This window comes from Ambystoma mexicanum, chromosome 5q, assembly GCF_040938575.1.
Source record: "Ambystoma mexicanum isolate Mex_15411 chromosome 5q, UKY_AmexF1_1, whole genome shotgun sequence".
Taxonomy (NCBI): domain Eukaryota; kingdom Metazoa; phylum Chordata; class Amphibia; order Caudata; family Ambystomatidae; genus Ambystoma; species Ambystoma mexicanum.
The window spans coordinates 1,181,249,059-1,181,267,542 of record NC_090933.1 but is presented as its reverse complement, the minus strand read 5'-3'; the positions used below and the strand labels follow the sequence as shown (position 1 = coordinate 1,181,267,542).

At 45.0% G+C, this 18,484-nt stretch overlaps 1 protein-coding gene across 1 annotated transcript in view; it reads left to right on the top strand.

The window, feature by feature from the left end:
* The window catches only part of COL22A1 (collagen type XXII alpha 1 chain), a 1,250,061-nt gene that overhangs the window by 1,212,854 nt on the left and 18,723 nt on the right, over positions 1-18,484 (top strand). Inside the window, exon 62 of the mRNA XM_069621676.1 lies at positions 17,756-17,822. Coding sequence (XP_069477777.1) covers positions 17,756-17,822 — 67 coding nt within the window. The remainder of the gene's footprint in view (positions 1-17,755; positions 17,823-18,484) is intronic.

Below are 18,484 nucleotides of genomic sequence, written 5' to 3'. Positions count from 1 at the left end.
TAATGTAAACAAAGCCATATTTATAGCTTGTAACGTTATTTCTGTAGAGATGATTGAAGCAGGATTTTGAGAACATTTAGATTCTGAATTGCTATGCGTGGCGTGCCTAGGGGAATGTTGTGTGAATGATATCGATAAGATGGAAGAATCTTGGGAGCTTTCCGGGAACATTACTGGTGATTGTGATAAATGTTCCTCGATGTATTCTGTATCACTTTGTTTTTCTGCATCACTGCTAACCGGTGCCGCCAAACCATTTGTTACATCAGGAGCCTCCACATCATCATTCATTCCTTCCTGGTCGTTATTTACAGGGTATATGTTATCAATAGGTTGTGCAAGTTCGGGATGTATGATTACATTAGTCTTGGATTTAGGATATGCAGGTAGGGCATAATCGGCCAACAGGTTATGCTCAGTAAAGGCAGCTAAAAGTGAGTCTGAAGGTGTACACAAGTCGATCGCTGGCACTCCCGGGTTAGAATTTTCCGGGACGGCTGCAACCATTTGTGGCTCGTCACTTATGGTTTTACAGTTTTTTTCCTTCTCTTTCAAGGGATTGGAATCAGCCCCCAACAGACCATCAGAATAAAACTTCCTTATGTCGCTAGTATGCGATAGAGATCTACCACGCTAGGATCCGCGTGGAGGAGGACCATTTCCAAAGCACTTGGGAGTAGTGTGGAAATCATAAGGTCGGTCAGTTAGAGGTTCGATTTCAGGCATATTTGTACGCAAAGTATACAATTTTACCATTGATACAATTAGATAATATTATCAGTGATGTCTCACCTAAAAAAACACAAACTTTTGTCCAAAAAAGGGGGGCCAGAGCAAAATACTAACAGATATATACACTCTTCAATCAAAGGGGACAAACCACCCTTTCACAGGGTTCCAATATTTGTTTTACAATAATATATTTGTTTTAAATAGTCAAGCACTATTTTATCTAACACTCACCACTCACCGTTAACAGTGAACAGAGTACTTGTATGTACTTCTAGGTGCGCGCGCAGGTGCGCTGCACCCTGGGTAAAAGTACTGGTGAGAGGAGCCTGGTGAGGCGGGGTTAAGCCAAACACACCAATCACTGACTCTCTAGGTCAGGCAAACACTGGGTGTCACAGAAAAGACGTCCTCTTCGAGTACGGGAGTCCGCTGCTTAATAGAGAGTTCAAAGTGAAACACGTCCAAAAATCCTCTCGCGTCAAAAAGCAGCTCCCGAAATGCAGCTTCCAGTGAACAGTGTACTTGTATGTACTTCTAGGTGCGCGCCTAGTCCTAGTCTCATGATCTATAGTGCGTTGCGTCAAGCCTTCAATGTCGCCCAGTACTACAGACACAGGCAAGAATGTATACATGTGGTATTCCTCAACCTTTGTTAAATTTGGCAATCTAAATCATCGGTTGGAGGAGGTTGTCAGAAGATAATGCTCTTTCTCAATTAGATTGTTAAGCCAATCTGGATTTAAAAAATGAAACACTAAACAGTTGACTCACCTTATGGCATATATGTCTCCTTTTATTTGTAAGGCACTACACTGTTTCTCATATTATTGCTTTAGCAACTTTAACATTGGCATCACATCTTGGTGTGATCCTGTCAAATGTTTTGGTGGCTTCCTCAAATTGAAGAAGCCTGAGTCACAAAACAGTCATGTTCAGTAAGCATATGTCCCAGCAACATTTGTGCAAAGCCATAGAGGATGGGGCCAATTCCATAAATAAAAATGTGGGGTTACTCACTTGGTATGAGCATATCAAGGTGGGATGAGGAGCACTTTAAAAGATGCATATTACATGTTATGCAATGACATGATAATTATCTGCCAAGCCCTGATGCTTACCTTACAACTAAGATTGAATTCTGGATGTGTATTGAGGACTGTAGGCATGGAAATGAGTGTACATAAATGAGAGGGTCTGGCTGGAGGAAACGGATATGTGTCCTTCAACTTTCAGAAGTCTGATTACTTGCAGGGACATTGCTAGAAATGTCCAAGTCACCTATGCTAAGTAATGAACAAGAGTCTTTACCACATGTTTATAAAATAACATGTCATGCATTTTGTTAGGGTGGTGGCAACATGTTCAGTACCCTGCTGTGAGTGCTGTGCCTTGTGCACTCTCCTTTGCCAGCAGCTCATCATTTGTTTGAGGAAAGATTTTTGAGGTTGGTGAGCTTCTTAATTTGCTATATAATTGGTTACTTAAGTACACAGTTTGCCAGTCAGTACAAGCACTGGTTGGATGTTGTACATTTAAAATAATATTGTTCTCCCATTGGAGATTATATCATATTTGAAATTTAATTATGTCACATGGGTAAAAGGAATTAACTGGAAAATCTGCTTCCGGCTAGTAAAATAAGATTAAATTCACAACAATTAGAAATTAACATAGCATATGGGTGCAGCTAAACAAATCAACCTGATTTTCAGACACACAGTAGAAATATAATGATATGGCCTGCCATATTGCAGAAAGTAAAGAAAACAACATATTTCTAAAGCTAATTAATCCCAATCGGAAATGTTTTCCTTAATTAATTGATTCAACCACAAACAGAAAGGGCACTTGATTGGTAATGAAATACAGGATGGCCTTGGACAACGTAAAATCTCAATGCAAACAATCTCGCTGTCATCTATGCAATGCAGGTTATACAGGTATAATGTGATGACACTATTACATCATTTCCTGTGAAAACTAATATTTCAGAATGTAGCAGCAAGAGGTAACTCAAATCATGGCTCACATATTTCACACAATTTCCAGCTTCAGCTCCACATTTTTTTAATCATTCAATCAGTTTTGGACCTTAATTGTTTTGAAAGATTTATGATTTGTAGTAAATTTGAGCTGCCCTGATCGCCTCTCATATAGATATCAAAAGTACATTTTCTTTTTACAGAAGAATGTAAATATATGTGTTATAGACTAGCATTGATAGATCAGAAGACCAACGTTTTGAATGGACCTTGGGGCTAAGGTGAGATGGAGCAAACTATGACACAAAACTTCAAATAATTTTCTAATGCTTTAATAAAGATGGCAGCATGGCAGGTTTGACTGTCCTTCCCAATACTGTACAGAATTGTGTAGCTTATATTCAAAGTCTCAATGGCAACCAACATGCCTCTGGAGTTCGAAAGAACATCTATGGGGTTCAAAGCAAACGTTTCTGGGATCAAATCATGTCACTAGGATTTCATAAAAAGTCTCTAAGTTGCAAGTAGATATCTATCAGTCTCTGTAACTAAGTCCCCATCCTGATTATCGACTTAATGCGGTGACTAAGAAGATCTCCTTGTAAACATACATTACTGCACTTCACATGATTGGGAATGGTCACAGGATAAATCTGGAACAGACTTTAGGTCCCACTTGTCAGTCCAAAAGTCCCTGAGAAGAAAAGCAAATACACCTATTCTTCAAAGGTCAGCTTTGGAGATAGGTGTTGATCCGTGCATCACCAGCAACCGCTGCAGTCACCTTTTATGCTCCTCTGGCTTGAACCCCTGATCTGGGAATCACCCCATCTTGACCAATAGTCCTTCCCAATGGCCTCGTGGTTCCATCTGCCCCAATGAGCCATTACAGAAGCCCTTGGTAGACTAACAATGCGCATTGATACTGCCAACTGCACCCTGCAGAAGTGCTGCCCAGTCTAAGTGTAATGGGCAGACCCTCTACACTGCTGGCAGATTTGCCTTAGTTTTCTGCCTCCCTTTTCACCTTCACAAAGTCTTGAGGGTCTCCCTACAATGGAACTCTAAGGCACTGAGGAAACTCCCAACAAACACTGCACCTATTCCCAATGCTGGCCTCAGCCTCTTGTCAACATCTGTCTGAACTGAAAAAGCTTTACATACCTTTACATACCTGTTAGTTTCTTTTTTTTTTGGGAAAGGCTGACTCTAAAGAATGTATTCAAAAGCGATAAATTGCTACATTGTGACTACTGTTTTACTTGCATGTCCGTGTACAGTTTCTGTCGATGCCTCTTCTTTAAAATCATGTTTATACAAATCTAGTGTGTGAAACATCGTACTGGAATCAAAAGGTTTATACTGTACCATTGTACCACCCCAATCCTTTGAGTTGGGTGTGCGCTACTCTGTTCCAACATTTAGATAGGCGGGTGAGCTTGAGGAAATCACTAGTAATACCAGAGTCAGAGGCAGCTATCTAAAGACCATGGCCAAAGGGTATTAAGGAAAAACCTCCCAAACATCATGTGGGAAATTTTAACACATTGGGCTTCATTACGACCATGGAGGTAGCCATGCCACTATTTGCAGCATGGCTACCCCCATAACGGGTACCGGGTCGGGTTCCCTGAATGGGGAAATACCGGCCATTCTGACCTTCGAGGGCCCGGTATTTCCTCATTCAGGGAACCCAGACCCGGGACATCCCCATTCCCATTGAGCCACTGTAGGGCTCGATGGGAATGGGGAGGATGCAACCAACGGGCCTGTTAATGACGAGCCCGTTGTTTACATCCTGGTCTGCTTGCAGGACCCGCTAAGGATGCCTGGTTTTAGCAGGCGTCCTTAGCGGGTCCCACGAGGAGACCTCGTAATGAGGTGGTAGGGGGTTAACGGGGCCGGCAGCTCTACCGGCCCTGTTAACGCCCTACCGCCTAACGTGTGATGAGGCCCATTGTCTGGCTGGTTGTTAGTCAACACGAAAGGCATGGACACTTTTTTGACTCCACATTAGTCAAATTACATTATGCTAGATTATAGCCCAGCATAAGTAATGCTAAGGAGAATTCAGAATAAGAGAATCCTAATTTCCGGGAAACATTTCGAATATAGCAGCAAACGAAATGCAAAATGAAGTCAACAATCTTTGAAATAATTGCAATAAAAGGGAAGCCTGCTCTGGGATCCACAGCGAACGAAAACAACTGATCTCAACTGCCAGTTCTGGGAAGGATGGATCTGTACTCAGGACTTAAAAAGGCAGTGCAGGTTTAAGAATGCCAGTAACTTTGGTTTTTCTATTGATAGGTTTGCACAAGGGCGGAGATATGCAATGTTAAGGTTAATGAAAATTCCCAGAATTGAACCTTCCCATCATGGCTACCTTTTAATGACTATAATAGATTGATGTGTGCTTCTAAGGAACAACTGCGTCCACCCCACCCCCTAACAGTCAGTGGCCCTGATTACGACCCTGGCGGAAATCGAAAAACGATGGCGGAAATGCAATACCGCCATCGAATAGCGCTCAGTGCGACTATGACCCGTCACCGTAAAGTACGATGCCATTAGCGACACCGTAGTGAACGCCAACGCTAACTGCACCAAGTACGCGCGCGCGCGCCATGCCAAACCGTAATTAGCACCATGGCGCAAGGGTACGCGAATTCCGACCCTAGCGGACATGTACTTAACGCCATCAAGCACGGCGGAAAGTACCATTCCGCCATGGTGAGAAGTACGGCATCGCGAATCAACCGTAAACGGCCCCACTGAGTGCCTGTACACCGCTCCCTGGCCACATAGTACAACTCCCCGTAGGTGCAACGAAGTCACAATGCAACCAGTGAAATGTACAAGTCACCCATGCATGCCAACGAACAAAAGAATCACAAGAGGGGCCAATGGGAGCTGCAGGGCACAGATGGCACGAATACAGAAGCTATACCAATGGACATGACCTCAGTCTCCCACCAAGAAACGCACGCAAACACAGGCACCTGTGACCAGCAATATTCCGATAATCACATCATTCCACCAATCCACCTGGCTGACCGGCATCTGTTACACAAAACCTAATCCCCCGCCCCTGAGCATGACATCATTCAAACAGTCATATTGGCAGCCCTCACCCCTGACCTCACTGGGCTTCGTAGGCAAACGCGCCCAGCACAGTACCACGCAACTATACTCCGAAGCTGGAACCCAATGCAGATCTCCTCACAATACATCGCTCCCCAAATAGGAATATGCCACATCACTTGCAAAGAAGAACGCTACACGGCCCATATCAGAATAGAAATTTAATGCACATCAAATTCACCAAGCCCATACAGCCATTAGGCCATGAACTCCAAAACACATTTCACCATTCTGGGCTGCATCCGCAATAAATGACCAGCTACTTCTTGTGTGACGCCCTGTTCCTTCATGGTACACAGGGGCTACATTCTCGTACGAAAAGGCAACATGGAAGCGCCTAGAACCGCAGGGCCGTCCCAATAGGGAGGCACTAGTCCAGCTGAAAGGCCGAAATGTTGCTCCGAGCCACTAGTACTGCGTAAGGGCATGTGGCCCATTGGCGATCGTCCCATAAGATCGTAATGCTGCTCCACTGATTAACACGAAGCAGCAGGTGTCGGGAGTAAAACCCATCTGCAGGAGTGGCATACAGATGGCAGTGGCAAAAGGGGAGGAGATACCTGTCAACCAAAAGAAAAGAAAAAGAAAAGAATGGCCATCAGAACTACATTCGAACAACTCACTTCAATGATCACACTAGATCCACAGCCATATGCATGCTAGCCCACTCCAAAGGATCATCACCACCCCAAAACCACTTGCGACTCATAACTATCCATATCGAGGTGAAAACACCATCACAAACGAGTGTACCTGTGCATGCGTCTGTGAAAACAGAATCCATCAGATGGGATTGGTAACGTGCATGGACACAAGTGTCTGAAGGCGCGTCGAGACAGGGAGGGCTCAACAAGGCCAGATAGACGATGGTCCCACTATGGCAGCCCTGCATCACATAGCGCAGGGGAGGCGGACAGATTCCAAGAAGCCCTGTACATGGCAAACACCGTATCAAATCATCTGTCCATGCATCCATTCATCATTCCCTCATCCCGTAATGAGAACGCCTGTTTCCATACTCACATAACATGTGAGAATTCCATTGAGTCTGTGCGTTATGCAGCCTGCAAAATCCACTGTGCCCCAGCCCGTAATTCCAGTGTTGTGAAGTAACATGTATTTGGGAACGTCCGGCCTCATCATCCACTTCGCTATTGCGCATCCCAAACTATTCATATCAATCATTGCATCCTCGCCATGGCCCCTGTCCCAAGGACACTGAACAATAGAACGTTATATTTGCAGTCAGACCTGTGGGCATCTCCTCGCCGCTAGCTGAAGACTGAAAGCGCCGCCCTTCGAATTCCTCATTTGCAACATCACGTCGAAAAGGCATCTGTGGCCGCTTGAAATCACAAATTAATCCATCTAGTGCGGCTGTGTGTGAAAATGGCAACTGCCTTCACTCACAAATGGGAGGCCCCGCCCGTCGGTGAACCTCGGTACAGTGATGCATGAGGGTCCACCGTTACTCGAGTACTACGTTCCACTGACCCTTCACAAGTCTGTTCGCGACTGCAAAGAATGCATGTGAAATAATGGGACCATAGCCGAATGAACATATCAACCAATGTTACACGGCCATCGGGTACTAATACATGATTGTAATAGCAAGATGCCATTCCTCGAATTGCAGCGTTGTGTGCGGGACGTGCTCGCCCAAAGGGGAGAGCAGCTTGCACAGGTGGAATGAATCACCACAGGTGGAGGCCATGCAGCCTGAAAACACATAAATTGCACGCCCAGTCTCCTCCCACAACCACTCCGAAATGCTACCGGCAGGACTCGCGATGTTGGCCCTGGGGGACCTGATAGCACTGCAAGTACTCCAACTCCAAGAAGAAGACGAACACCAACTACAACCGGCCGCACGGAGGAGACGCAGGAGGAGGAGGAGGGCAAGGCAGGGCCAGCAAGGGCTGCCAGCACAGCCACTACCACCACGCAGGCAGCCCGCAATCCCACGCCTCCGAGCACATCCGTTCAACCTCACTGATGAGCAGATCCACACCCTCTACCGTTTGGACCGGGACACCATAGCCGCCATTGTGGACATGACACAGGCTGACCTTGTCAGCATGATAGATAGCCCAACCACCATCCCACCCCTACTGAAGGTGGTGTCTGTACTCCACTTCCTGGCCACAGGCACCTACCAGCACACAGTCGGACAGTTGCATGGCATTTCTCAGCCACTGTTCTCACGGACACTATTGCAAGTGCTCGATGCCCTCCTGCAGCACGCAGATGACTACATCTCTCTACCACGCTGGGAGCAGGAAATAACCAACACAAAAGTGGGATTCCATGCACTTGGCGGCATACCGGGTTGCATTGGTGCCATCGACTGCACCCATGTGGAATTGGTCGTCCCACATGCCATGGAGGCCCAGTACCGCAACCGAAAACAATTTCATTCACTGAATGTACAAATGGTGTGTGACTCCAACAGGATCATTACACATTGTTGTGCCCGATTCCCTGAATCAACCCATGATTCTATGGTCTTGAGGAACTCTACAATACCACGCTACATGGAGCGACACGCAGGGAACAGATCCTGGCTACTCGGTGAGTCTCATTTCATGCATGATGATGTGGGGTATGTGATGCGGCAATGACCTGGCAGGAAGGGGGGGGGTGCGTACGTAGCAATGGCATTCCACATAATTCGTTTATCGTCCACATACAGGTGATGCCGGATATCCACTGAAGAGATGGCTCCTCACACCAGTCCGGAACCCACGGGACCAGCATGAGGAGGACTACAACCATGCCCTCTCACGTACCCGTGTAGTCATTGAACAGGCATTCGGCCTACTGAAGACCCGTTTCCGGTGCCTCAGCAGGTCTGGCGGGGCACTCCTGTACCGCCATGAGAAGGTTGCAAAGATGGTGATGGCATGTGTCATGCTCCACAACATGTGCGTACGTAGAAATGTGCCCATGCCCCCTGACGCAGAACTGCAAGCACCTGAAGATGGTCATGATGAGGGTGGGGATGTGGCAGCACCTCAAGGAGTCTGCGAGGCACAGGAGGGCCGTGAAATTCGTCAGCATCTCATAGATGCATGCTTCTAGCACTCACGCCTGGTGGCTGATACATGGACACGGGACTCGTGGCACTGTGTGTGTCTGGTACATGAACAATATGGACAGTACGCCTATGATGGCCTAGTACACAAAGATCATTGTCCACACATCTCATTGTTTGATCGTGCATTGTTTATGGCATATGTGATATCATGTTGAACACCCTATCGACCCGCCACCCAAGTGAGCCCAACACACCCCCTCCACCCTCCCACCTCCCCCCCGAACACCAGTGTCCAGAGATGCTCATTGTCAGTGGGCAGTCGCTATTGCAAGCCCCCTCTGCGGGTATCAGGGGCACCCCTGCCTGTGGAGCGCAGGTTCCTCCCAGATCTACGTTGGGGGCTGCCCTGGACGGAACTTGCAACGGATGATGTCTCTGCCTGCTCACGTCCATGCATGTCCCTAAGGGTTTGTGAGAGCTCAGTGAGCACACGGCGCACTGCGGCAAGTTCGGCACATACGTCTTTGGACGTCGCATGCAGTTCCCCCCTGAGGCTCTCGGTGCTTCTCTCCATTTGGACTCTCAGGCTCTCGGTGCTACTCTCCATTTGGACTCTCAGGCTCTCGGTGCTACTCTCCATTTGGACTCTCAGGCTCTCGGTGCTACTCTACATTTGTGCCCTAAGTGTCTCAGTTGATGTTTCTATGTCTGCCTTGGTGCCCCCACATCCATCGGCATGGTCCTTGAGGAGCGTGGCCAGTTGCTGCTGTTGCACGATTAACTGGTCGAGGGACTGTTGCCTCTGCTGGGCCATGGCCATTTGCGGTGGTGTCACAGAGGGGCTGTTCGCCTCATGTTGCCCTGCCACAGGGCTTGTGGGGGATGGCCAGTCGTCGTCTTGTGGGTGCCCCTGCGTGGTATCCTCATGGTGTACGGGATGGAACAGACAGGGGGATTGGGACAGGTCATGGATGGATCTGACTTCGACATCCCCGTCTTCTGTGTCGGAGCATGCTGCCATTAATGGGGTGTCACCTATGGTGCTGCTGCCACCAGAGGCAGTACCTTCTGTGGCATCCATTGGGGGGACCTGTGGTGGTGCTGTTGTGGGCATGCTGGCTGCTGGGGTGCCTGTTGATGTTCCCTCCTGTGTGCTGCCACTTGATATGTGCTGCTGCCGTGTCTTGATGCGTGCAGCTGAGGTGGAGGGTCTTTGGCCGTCGGTCTTGGCCCTCTTTGCAGGTGTGCTGGTAGGGGTGTCCTGGAGCTCGTCGTTTGGATCGGACCCTGTGGTGGAGTAAAGGAGGGCGAGCGTTATTAATGGGTCTGTGGGAATTGGAATGGCAATGTATCACATGCATTGGGGTGGTACCTGAGGGTGATTTGGGTCGGGGCCTTGGAGGTGCTTTCATTTGTGTGTGGAGTGAGGGTGCAGTTGTTTGGCAGCCTGCAGTTAGGGTGTGCCTGCTGCACGTGTAGTGGGTGTTTTTGGGGTTTTTACTTATTTATGTATTTATTGTGTGTTTTAAAGTGCGCTATCAGGCCAATGTGTGTGGTCGTTCTCCTGGCCATGTGTTGCTGTTGCGCTATGTGGACACATGTGAGTCACATGATTGGACATTGTGGATTTGGCATGGTTTTATTTGGGCCACCTACCTGATTCTCCGGATGTCTGCACTCCTTTCTCCATCCCTCCGACTCCCTCTATGCTCTCCATTCCAATGGTGGAGGCACAGATTTCTTCCCAGGGGGTCAACTTGATGGGTGATTCCGACCCTCCCCCGGTGGCTGTGGCAATGTTGCGGTTGGCAGAAAGTATGCTACGGACGCGTATCCGCAGGTCGTCCCACCGCTTCCTGCATTGCTGTGGGTTGCGGGGTGCGGTCCCCACCGCACTTACCCGCTGTGCCACCAGGGCCCATATGGCCTTCTTGTTCGCAAGTGCCGTCCTGGTCATTTGCGTGGAGAAGACGGCGGCGGCATTCTCCTGGAGGGTCTCTGTGAGTACGGTGAGTTCCTCACGGGAGAAGTGGACCTGCCGCTTGCGGTCGCACGCTTTCTTCGCTACTTTTCCCATTTTTCTTGGTTTCACTAGGGTGGATGACGGATTGGGATGTGTCTCAGGGTGGTGTTTTTAGTGGTTGTGTGTATTTTGTGGTTTTATAGGTGTACGGGGTGTTGTTTCCCGTTCCGGGCCCATGTTTTTACTTCCGTTTCCGTATATTTACGGTCGCCATACTTTCCGGTTGGCGCTCACTGCGGTGTCCGCTATGATGGGTGGCGGTATTGCACCTAGGGTGCCGTACGGCGGCGGTGTGGGCCGTTTTGGGGTCATTTCCGCCATCGCAGACTTTGCACTTCCGCCATGGCGTGGTGCTCGTGCCCGATGGGTCGGAATGGGCCGCACTTTGCTCCATCGTGCAATGGCGGAAACGCTATTTACGCTGTGGCGGTCCGGTCAGTCACTTTCCGCCAGGGTCGTAATGAGGGCCAGTGTACAGCATGTACCATTTTCCCTATGCAAGTAAACCTGCATAGTTGGTATACCCCTCCCAACACCCACACGTGACAAGCTCCACATGCTCGTGTGGTGAAGCTGGAGAGCAGTATGTATGCCAATCAACGTTGTGCAGTAACAGAGAATGGAAAGTGGATTCTGATATAGGAGACATAACATATATGTGTATGGTTTTACCCAAAGCCCAGAGTTCCAGCTCCATACGAATTCCAGGTCACTGAATTCAGACCCTCCCACATAGACCAGTCAACGGGGAGGGGCTGATCCGGGCTAGTAAAGGCCACAGCCACAATAAAAGTTTTGGAGTATAGGTGTGTGGAGAGAGAAATTCTGAACTTAGACATAGAGCTGAAGTTGTATTTGGTGGAGTGTGTTGAGGACAAAGGAGGTGGGATGAAGTCAGGCAAAGGAGAATGGGAAGTGGATAAAGAGTTCAAAGCCTGGGGACCAGGAGGATGTGAGAGCCCATGTCTGGATGAGCTGGACTTGGGACAACATCTTGGCAAAGTTGGGTGGTGAAACCCAGGGGGCAGGGCGAGACTACATTGGAGAGCCCTGGCAGGGAAAAAGACCCATGAAACAAGACGCAACATCTAGAGAGGAGAACTGGGGGTGGATCAAGGCTCAAGACACTGGGGTTGAACTTCAGGGAGATGTTGCACCTTTTTCAGCCCTTTCAGTATTTACTGTGGGAGGGGTATTGGTTCTAATAAAGTCTCTCTAGGGGGGATTGTACAGTTATTTTGTTGAGTAGTTTAACAGTACTAGGTAAAGCCAACATATACATCTCTCTATTTCAGTTTGGCTTGTCTTGGGGTAATTGGATGCAATGGAGTCCTCTCCATTATTTGTTCACAACATTTTGGTAAAGGGGATTATGGACAAGCTCTCAGAGGTCCTTCTTGAATTTAGAAATTGTTATAGGGTTTTCTACAGGCTCTTTCAACTAAATACATAGGTGCATCTTTGATTTCTGGTCCAGCTTTTCCTCCTGACCAAGAGTTGATTTCTGGGGGTCGTGGTATTTAGATTTTGAGATTTCCAGGCTGGGGACTTGTCCTGAAGATATAACAGGTCTTGGACACCTGGGAATGGCACCTCCATGTCACTGTGCTGAGTCTGACATGACTTCATCAGGGAGGTGACATTGTTTTAAAGGTCGAGGGTATGAAGAAGGATGTTGGTGGATCTTATAATCCTGAGTCATTTTCAGTGAATCCAGTAACATGTAAGTCACATCTTTTTGTTTTTTAAATGTTGATTTAAACGTACACCTACACACCCAAAACCATAAAGCCACAGCCCTTGACCCTTGTTATCGAGTTTTAAATATGCACTTGTCTTCTTCATTAAATAATGTGTCTTATTTGGCCAGTACTGTTATAACTTTCAAATAATAATTGTCCCAAAGACTATAATGCTACCCTTGCAATTATTAGGGTTTCATGCTGCAGCTACACTGATAGTAGGGGTGGGAACATTCACCCATGTTTCCCTTAACCTCACATTGCCTCACTGGCTTCCTTTATAGTCATGTATAATTCATGGAATGACTGGCATAAATTACACTCATTTTGGAAAGCCTACCTACATGGGAGAAGGCCAGTAGAAAGAAAGTGAAAACACATTTGTTCTTCTTACTGCCCTACCTTTTTTGTCTCAATGACAGTAACCTTACATGTGAGTCCATCTCTATTTTATTTTTGAAAATAACTGAAAATGGTTCTGTTCTGCGGGTGGAAATAAATATATTGCATTGTAATTTTGTTTGTGATCATTCTGCCACAAGAATAGTAGTACTAGCTAATGTGTTAGTAGCCTTCCACGTCCACTTCCTTCCATGATGATGATGCTGTTTTAATGATAGTTTTGTTCATTCATCAGGTCTTGACAAATTTCCATTTGAATTTTGTTACTCATTTTTTATCCTTCACCACATGATTCTCCAGCCAACCTGGTCATAGCTTGGTCTTGGTTTGTATTCAGACTTTTCAAACGGTTGTGAAGGCCACTATTGATAGAACCATCCTATTATTGCTTGGAGTACAAACATATTTAACCGGACCTCAAGCATGGGAGTATGATCTCATATATGATTTTTAAATTATAGAGCTGTTGCTATTGCATTAAAGAGAAAAGTCTCCAGGTCTACCTTACTATAGAAGTGGGTTTGTTAAATTGTAGGAAGGCAGGAGACCTACAGGTCTCAATGGGAATTGGGAGTTCGAATGCATCTGCACCATTCGTGAATGGTGCCGGTGCATCTGACATGGTCTGCTCGTCGGTGCCAGTACGCCTGCCAGGTTAGACCTGGCGGGCAGTAAGGCAACCGCAAGCAGACCTCACAGTTTGCTGGTCCAGTAACAACGGTACTGGAAAGTTTAACAGTACCGTTGTTACCGTACATGCAATCTCATAATGAGGCCCAATTAATTGTATTTAAAATGTTCCCAGAGATTTGAGTATATTTACAGACAGGTAGCAATTTAGGGTTGAAATCTAAAGAGAGTATTTTTTATTGAAGTTCGGATTTGTATGTGCAGATCCCCTACATCCTGCTATCTCTAACCCCACAAAATGTGGCCTATGGTCTGCTACTAGAAATAAATTTAATATAGTTGGGTTTAGGCACAATCTTAAGCCCAACTAGAAAAAACTTCTGAAGTTGAAAAAAAGAGTTTTTATCGAATCTCTGTGGGAGAGGTTGGGATGTAAAAGGTTTTTGGAATTTGGTTGCAAATGAATTCAGCGAGGGTGCACAGGATGTTGTGTGTTCAATATCAGAACCCGATTGGATGTCGCACTTTAAGTTTATTTTGTTTCAAGATGATGTACTATCTATCACTTATTTATTGTTATTTATTTATTTTATTTATGTATTTCAGTACCTGTCTAGTGATAGTATAAGTGCTGAAGAGGTCTTTTTGGCTATTACAGATACTAAGCTAGGCAAGGCACTGGGTGCGATTGGCGTTAGACCAGAAACCTACAAGTGGTTTCCTGAATTGTGGACACCGGTTTTGTTAAGTGTGTTTAACTCAATTGCTGCATCCTTGACTATTCCAATGTCCTGGACAATGAGCCTAATTAAACCGATCTTTAAAAAGGGCTCACGGTCGAACCCCCACTGCTAACGCCCTATATCATTGCTGGATAGTATGTCAGAAATCTTAGCTAATCGCATGCTGGCTAGGCCTGAGTTATGGGTGGTGGAAAATAATACAATACCCATCTATCAGGCAGGGTTCAGAAAAGGTTTTACTTCATTCGGCCATGTTTTCATGCTCTAAACCATTATAGACAAATATGTGAGGTTAAGAGTGGGTATAGTGTATGCAGGCTTTTTGGATACAACAAAAGCCTTTGATTCTATTGGTCGCCCTTTTCTTTGGAAAAAGCTCAAATGAATGGGAATCCTAATTCCCCCTCTGCAACTCATTGTTTGCTTATATTCTAACACTAGGGCATCTGTCATTGGTTGTATATAGAGAAAGGCCTATTTCTGAGTTTGCAACCAATAAAGACATGTGCCAGGGTTGCCCATTGGCTCAGTTGCTGTTTATTACCTTTCTAGCAGATTTTATGTCAGGCTCAATCCAGCAAGGTTTAATTCCTCCATGCTTTAACGGGGCCATGTACCTTAACCTCTTATATGTGGACAATGCCATTCTATTGGATTTGATTTCAAAGGGTTTAGCCAATAGTGTGAGCTATGCAGCTGGCTATTTTGAAGCTAATGGCTGAACAATGAATTTAAAGAAAACAAAGATAGTTGTTTTCGACACTAACAAAAAGAAGTACCGCTGGTCTATAAATAATGTTAATATTAACGTTGTTGAATCATATTGCTGTTTAGGCATCTTGCTTTTGAGAAAGTACTCGTGGTCTGCCCATCTAGAGCTATTAGAAAATCACCTACGGACAAGCCTCATTGGCCTAACAAGATTTTATAATGAACATTGTGGTTTCAGCTTTGATAAAGGTATCCAGGTGTTGGAATCAAAAGTCTTTTCTTCCATTTTGCATGGCATCGAAATTTGGGCAGTACAGTTGTACGACCCCGGATCGCGTTTTGCACATCCATCTGAGGAAGCTGTTGGGTTTGAGTTCTAGCGCTCCAGGGCTGTATCTTGCCTTTGAAGGCAGGGTTTTAAATATTGGTGTTTGGGCTGAACTTAGGTTTCTAAAGTGCTTTCGAAAATTACAATCAAGCCCTTCGGAGAATTCGAACATCATGAATGTAATGGAAGAGCTAGCAAAAGCCAACAGCTTTGTTATATACACTTGGTTCAAGATCAGCTCCCTAGTGTGTAGAAAGCGGGGGATAGACGTTGACGAGCTGAGGGGGTGCTTGATGACCACACACCAGCTGAAAATGAAAGCAAGAAGGACACATTTTGATATTGTTATTAATAGCATGAAACATCTATGTTCACTGCAACACTTAATGGTGGCTCATCGAATTCACTTTGAGAATTTCTTGGTGAGCACTATTCACTCTCCGGTTCATAGACGTATTATGGCTATGGTGAGATTAATCATTTTACCACTAAGGGCCCCGATGCTGTGGACATTTAATACCAAGCCTTGTACTTGTGGCAGTGGGGCGTAGAGGATTTAACACATTTTGTATTTAGCTGCACACGACCTTTAGATTTGGGACGGCAATGGCTGGGAAAAGATTTTATAGGTAATACTATTAGATCTGTCCATGATGCAGTGAATTTGGTCCTGTCTTGTGTTGATATATGCTGTGTTAATGATCTATGTGTGTACATCACTGCCTATCCAGTGCATGGAAAGATAATATTAACTTATTTTTTTTTTCGTTTTTACCATAATTGTCTGTACTGCATATTTGTACATGATTGTTTTTAAGTATGTTTTAATAGTTTACTTTGCATTCTATTTTTATTCATTCTGTAAATGGTGAGAAACCAAAATAAAGTATTTACTGCTACTAACACCACACTTCTTCCTCTACACGTTGCTTGGTTCTGTTTGCTAGAGCAACTCCTGCCACTGCTAACATAAGTGTGACCAGAGGAAAATGTAAATATGTTGAAAAAGGGGGATTTGAGGGGTTTATGTGAATTTCTGTAGTTAAAATTAAAATGAGAGAAGCAGCACCAGAAGCAACCCCCCAGGTGGGAACAGACATGGTGCCTCATTATAGGTTTGCCGGTCCGGGAACTACGGTACCGGTAAGCTTGCTGGTACCGTAGTTCCTGGACCAGCAAACTACGAGTTGTGCTTGCAGGTGCCTTTCTGCCCACCAGGTCGGACCTGTCGGGCAGAGTGGCACCCGCGAGCACAGCATGTCTGATGCATCAGCACCATTTATAACGGTGCCGGTGCATCCGGATTCATCTTTCCCATTGAGCCCTAGGTGGTTCAAATTGGAATTTGGAATAATATTTTCCGGCGCCCAAGAATGGGCAAATACCAGGTCCGGCAATGCCGTAATGACCCGGTTATTGTCTATATAAAGGGAAGTAAAGTAGATGCGGATGGCTCTGAGGTTGTGCTTGCAATCATTGTCAATTATTATATCTTCAACATACTGTAGCAAATGTGCTAGTTCAGCAGCAGTACCCACCATTCAGTGGCCAGCATGTAAAAGTAAAGATTGCCTTGGTGTTTGCAGAACGAACGGATCATAGTTTTTAATCTGTGCTTCACCATTACCAAAAAGGAAAAACATGTTGAGAGACAAAATTGTCTCTATTCTCAAAAGAAGCTAGTAAAAAAAATATATATATATATATATATATATAATTAGAATGTTCATTTTTTTATTATCACTACAAGTATATATTGTAGCCATAATAATGTTACACTTCATTACTAAACAAAGTACATTATCAAAATCTAGAACAGCCAGATATATTATTTCATATTGCACGTTGTGAATACATCTATTGGAAAGGGGAGAGGAACACATAGCACAATGAGGGTTTCTGGTTGCTTTCAGTATTCAATAAAGTCAAAGTACATTTTGGAAACATAAGAATGACCACAGATCATTATTTCTGAAAATGATGTGCCATGCTCAAATCTCTAGGTACATAACTCACCTAGGACTTGATGTTTATTTATTTTTTTCACAACATTCACCCTACCATGACAGTATTTGTAACCAATATCCTTACGTAAGGAAATCTACAGTGCTTTGATGTGACAAAATTGCTGTGAAATATGTTACTCCATTGGGCTCTCAAGGTTGTTCTTGTCAATTTTGGACATGATTTTCAAAAAGGAGTGATGTCACCACTACCATAGAGAATTATAATTTTATAGGATGTTTGATTTTACATGAGGTACTTCTTTTTCTTACTTCAGGGTGAACCTCCATCTCTGGACACTCTCAGAAGAATTATCCAGGAGGAGCTAGGAAAGCAACTTGATAGTAAGTAACAATCCCATGCATTGCAATGTTGACTTATTATCTTATTTGATAATAGTAAGTTAACCCTCTCCAGCTAGGTGATAGTTTATTTCCTAACCTTAAGGTTAAGTCTTTGGTCTTTATCCGACATTTGATGAACCTTGTCATAAACACATCAACAAGTCTATAAATAAGAATGTCACACCATCTTCAAACATGTATTCTAATTAATAAGGGGAATAATGTGTTATTCAAAACAAAGTATGTATTTCATTATACTCTCTACGGTTGATTCACATGTTTGGTTAGTATCTTGGAAAAAGTACAGGACTCTACTGCAGTTACATACAGTGCAAGTCCAAGTCGTCCTGTCTATGGAAGAGGAAATTAATTATTTTCAAGAGTGTGTGAAACACTGTGCCCAATACATGGCCTTTAGCCATGCATCAGGCTGGGCAAACGTATGGGAGTCCATTGGAAATAAGAACAATACAACAATGTTATGACCATCCCTATGGCCTTTGTTCCCTTGGATACAACTTCATTACATTTTTTACACCACATTTTGACAGCCTTCCCTTTTCAAGCACAGTTGAATGTATGCAGAATATTACTTAACTTCGATGCTTGCTAGGAATAACCTATTCACTGTAAACCTGAAAATCTTGGTGAGTTTAACAAAA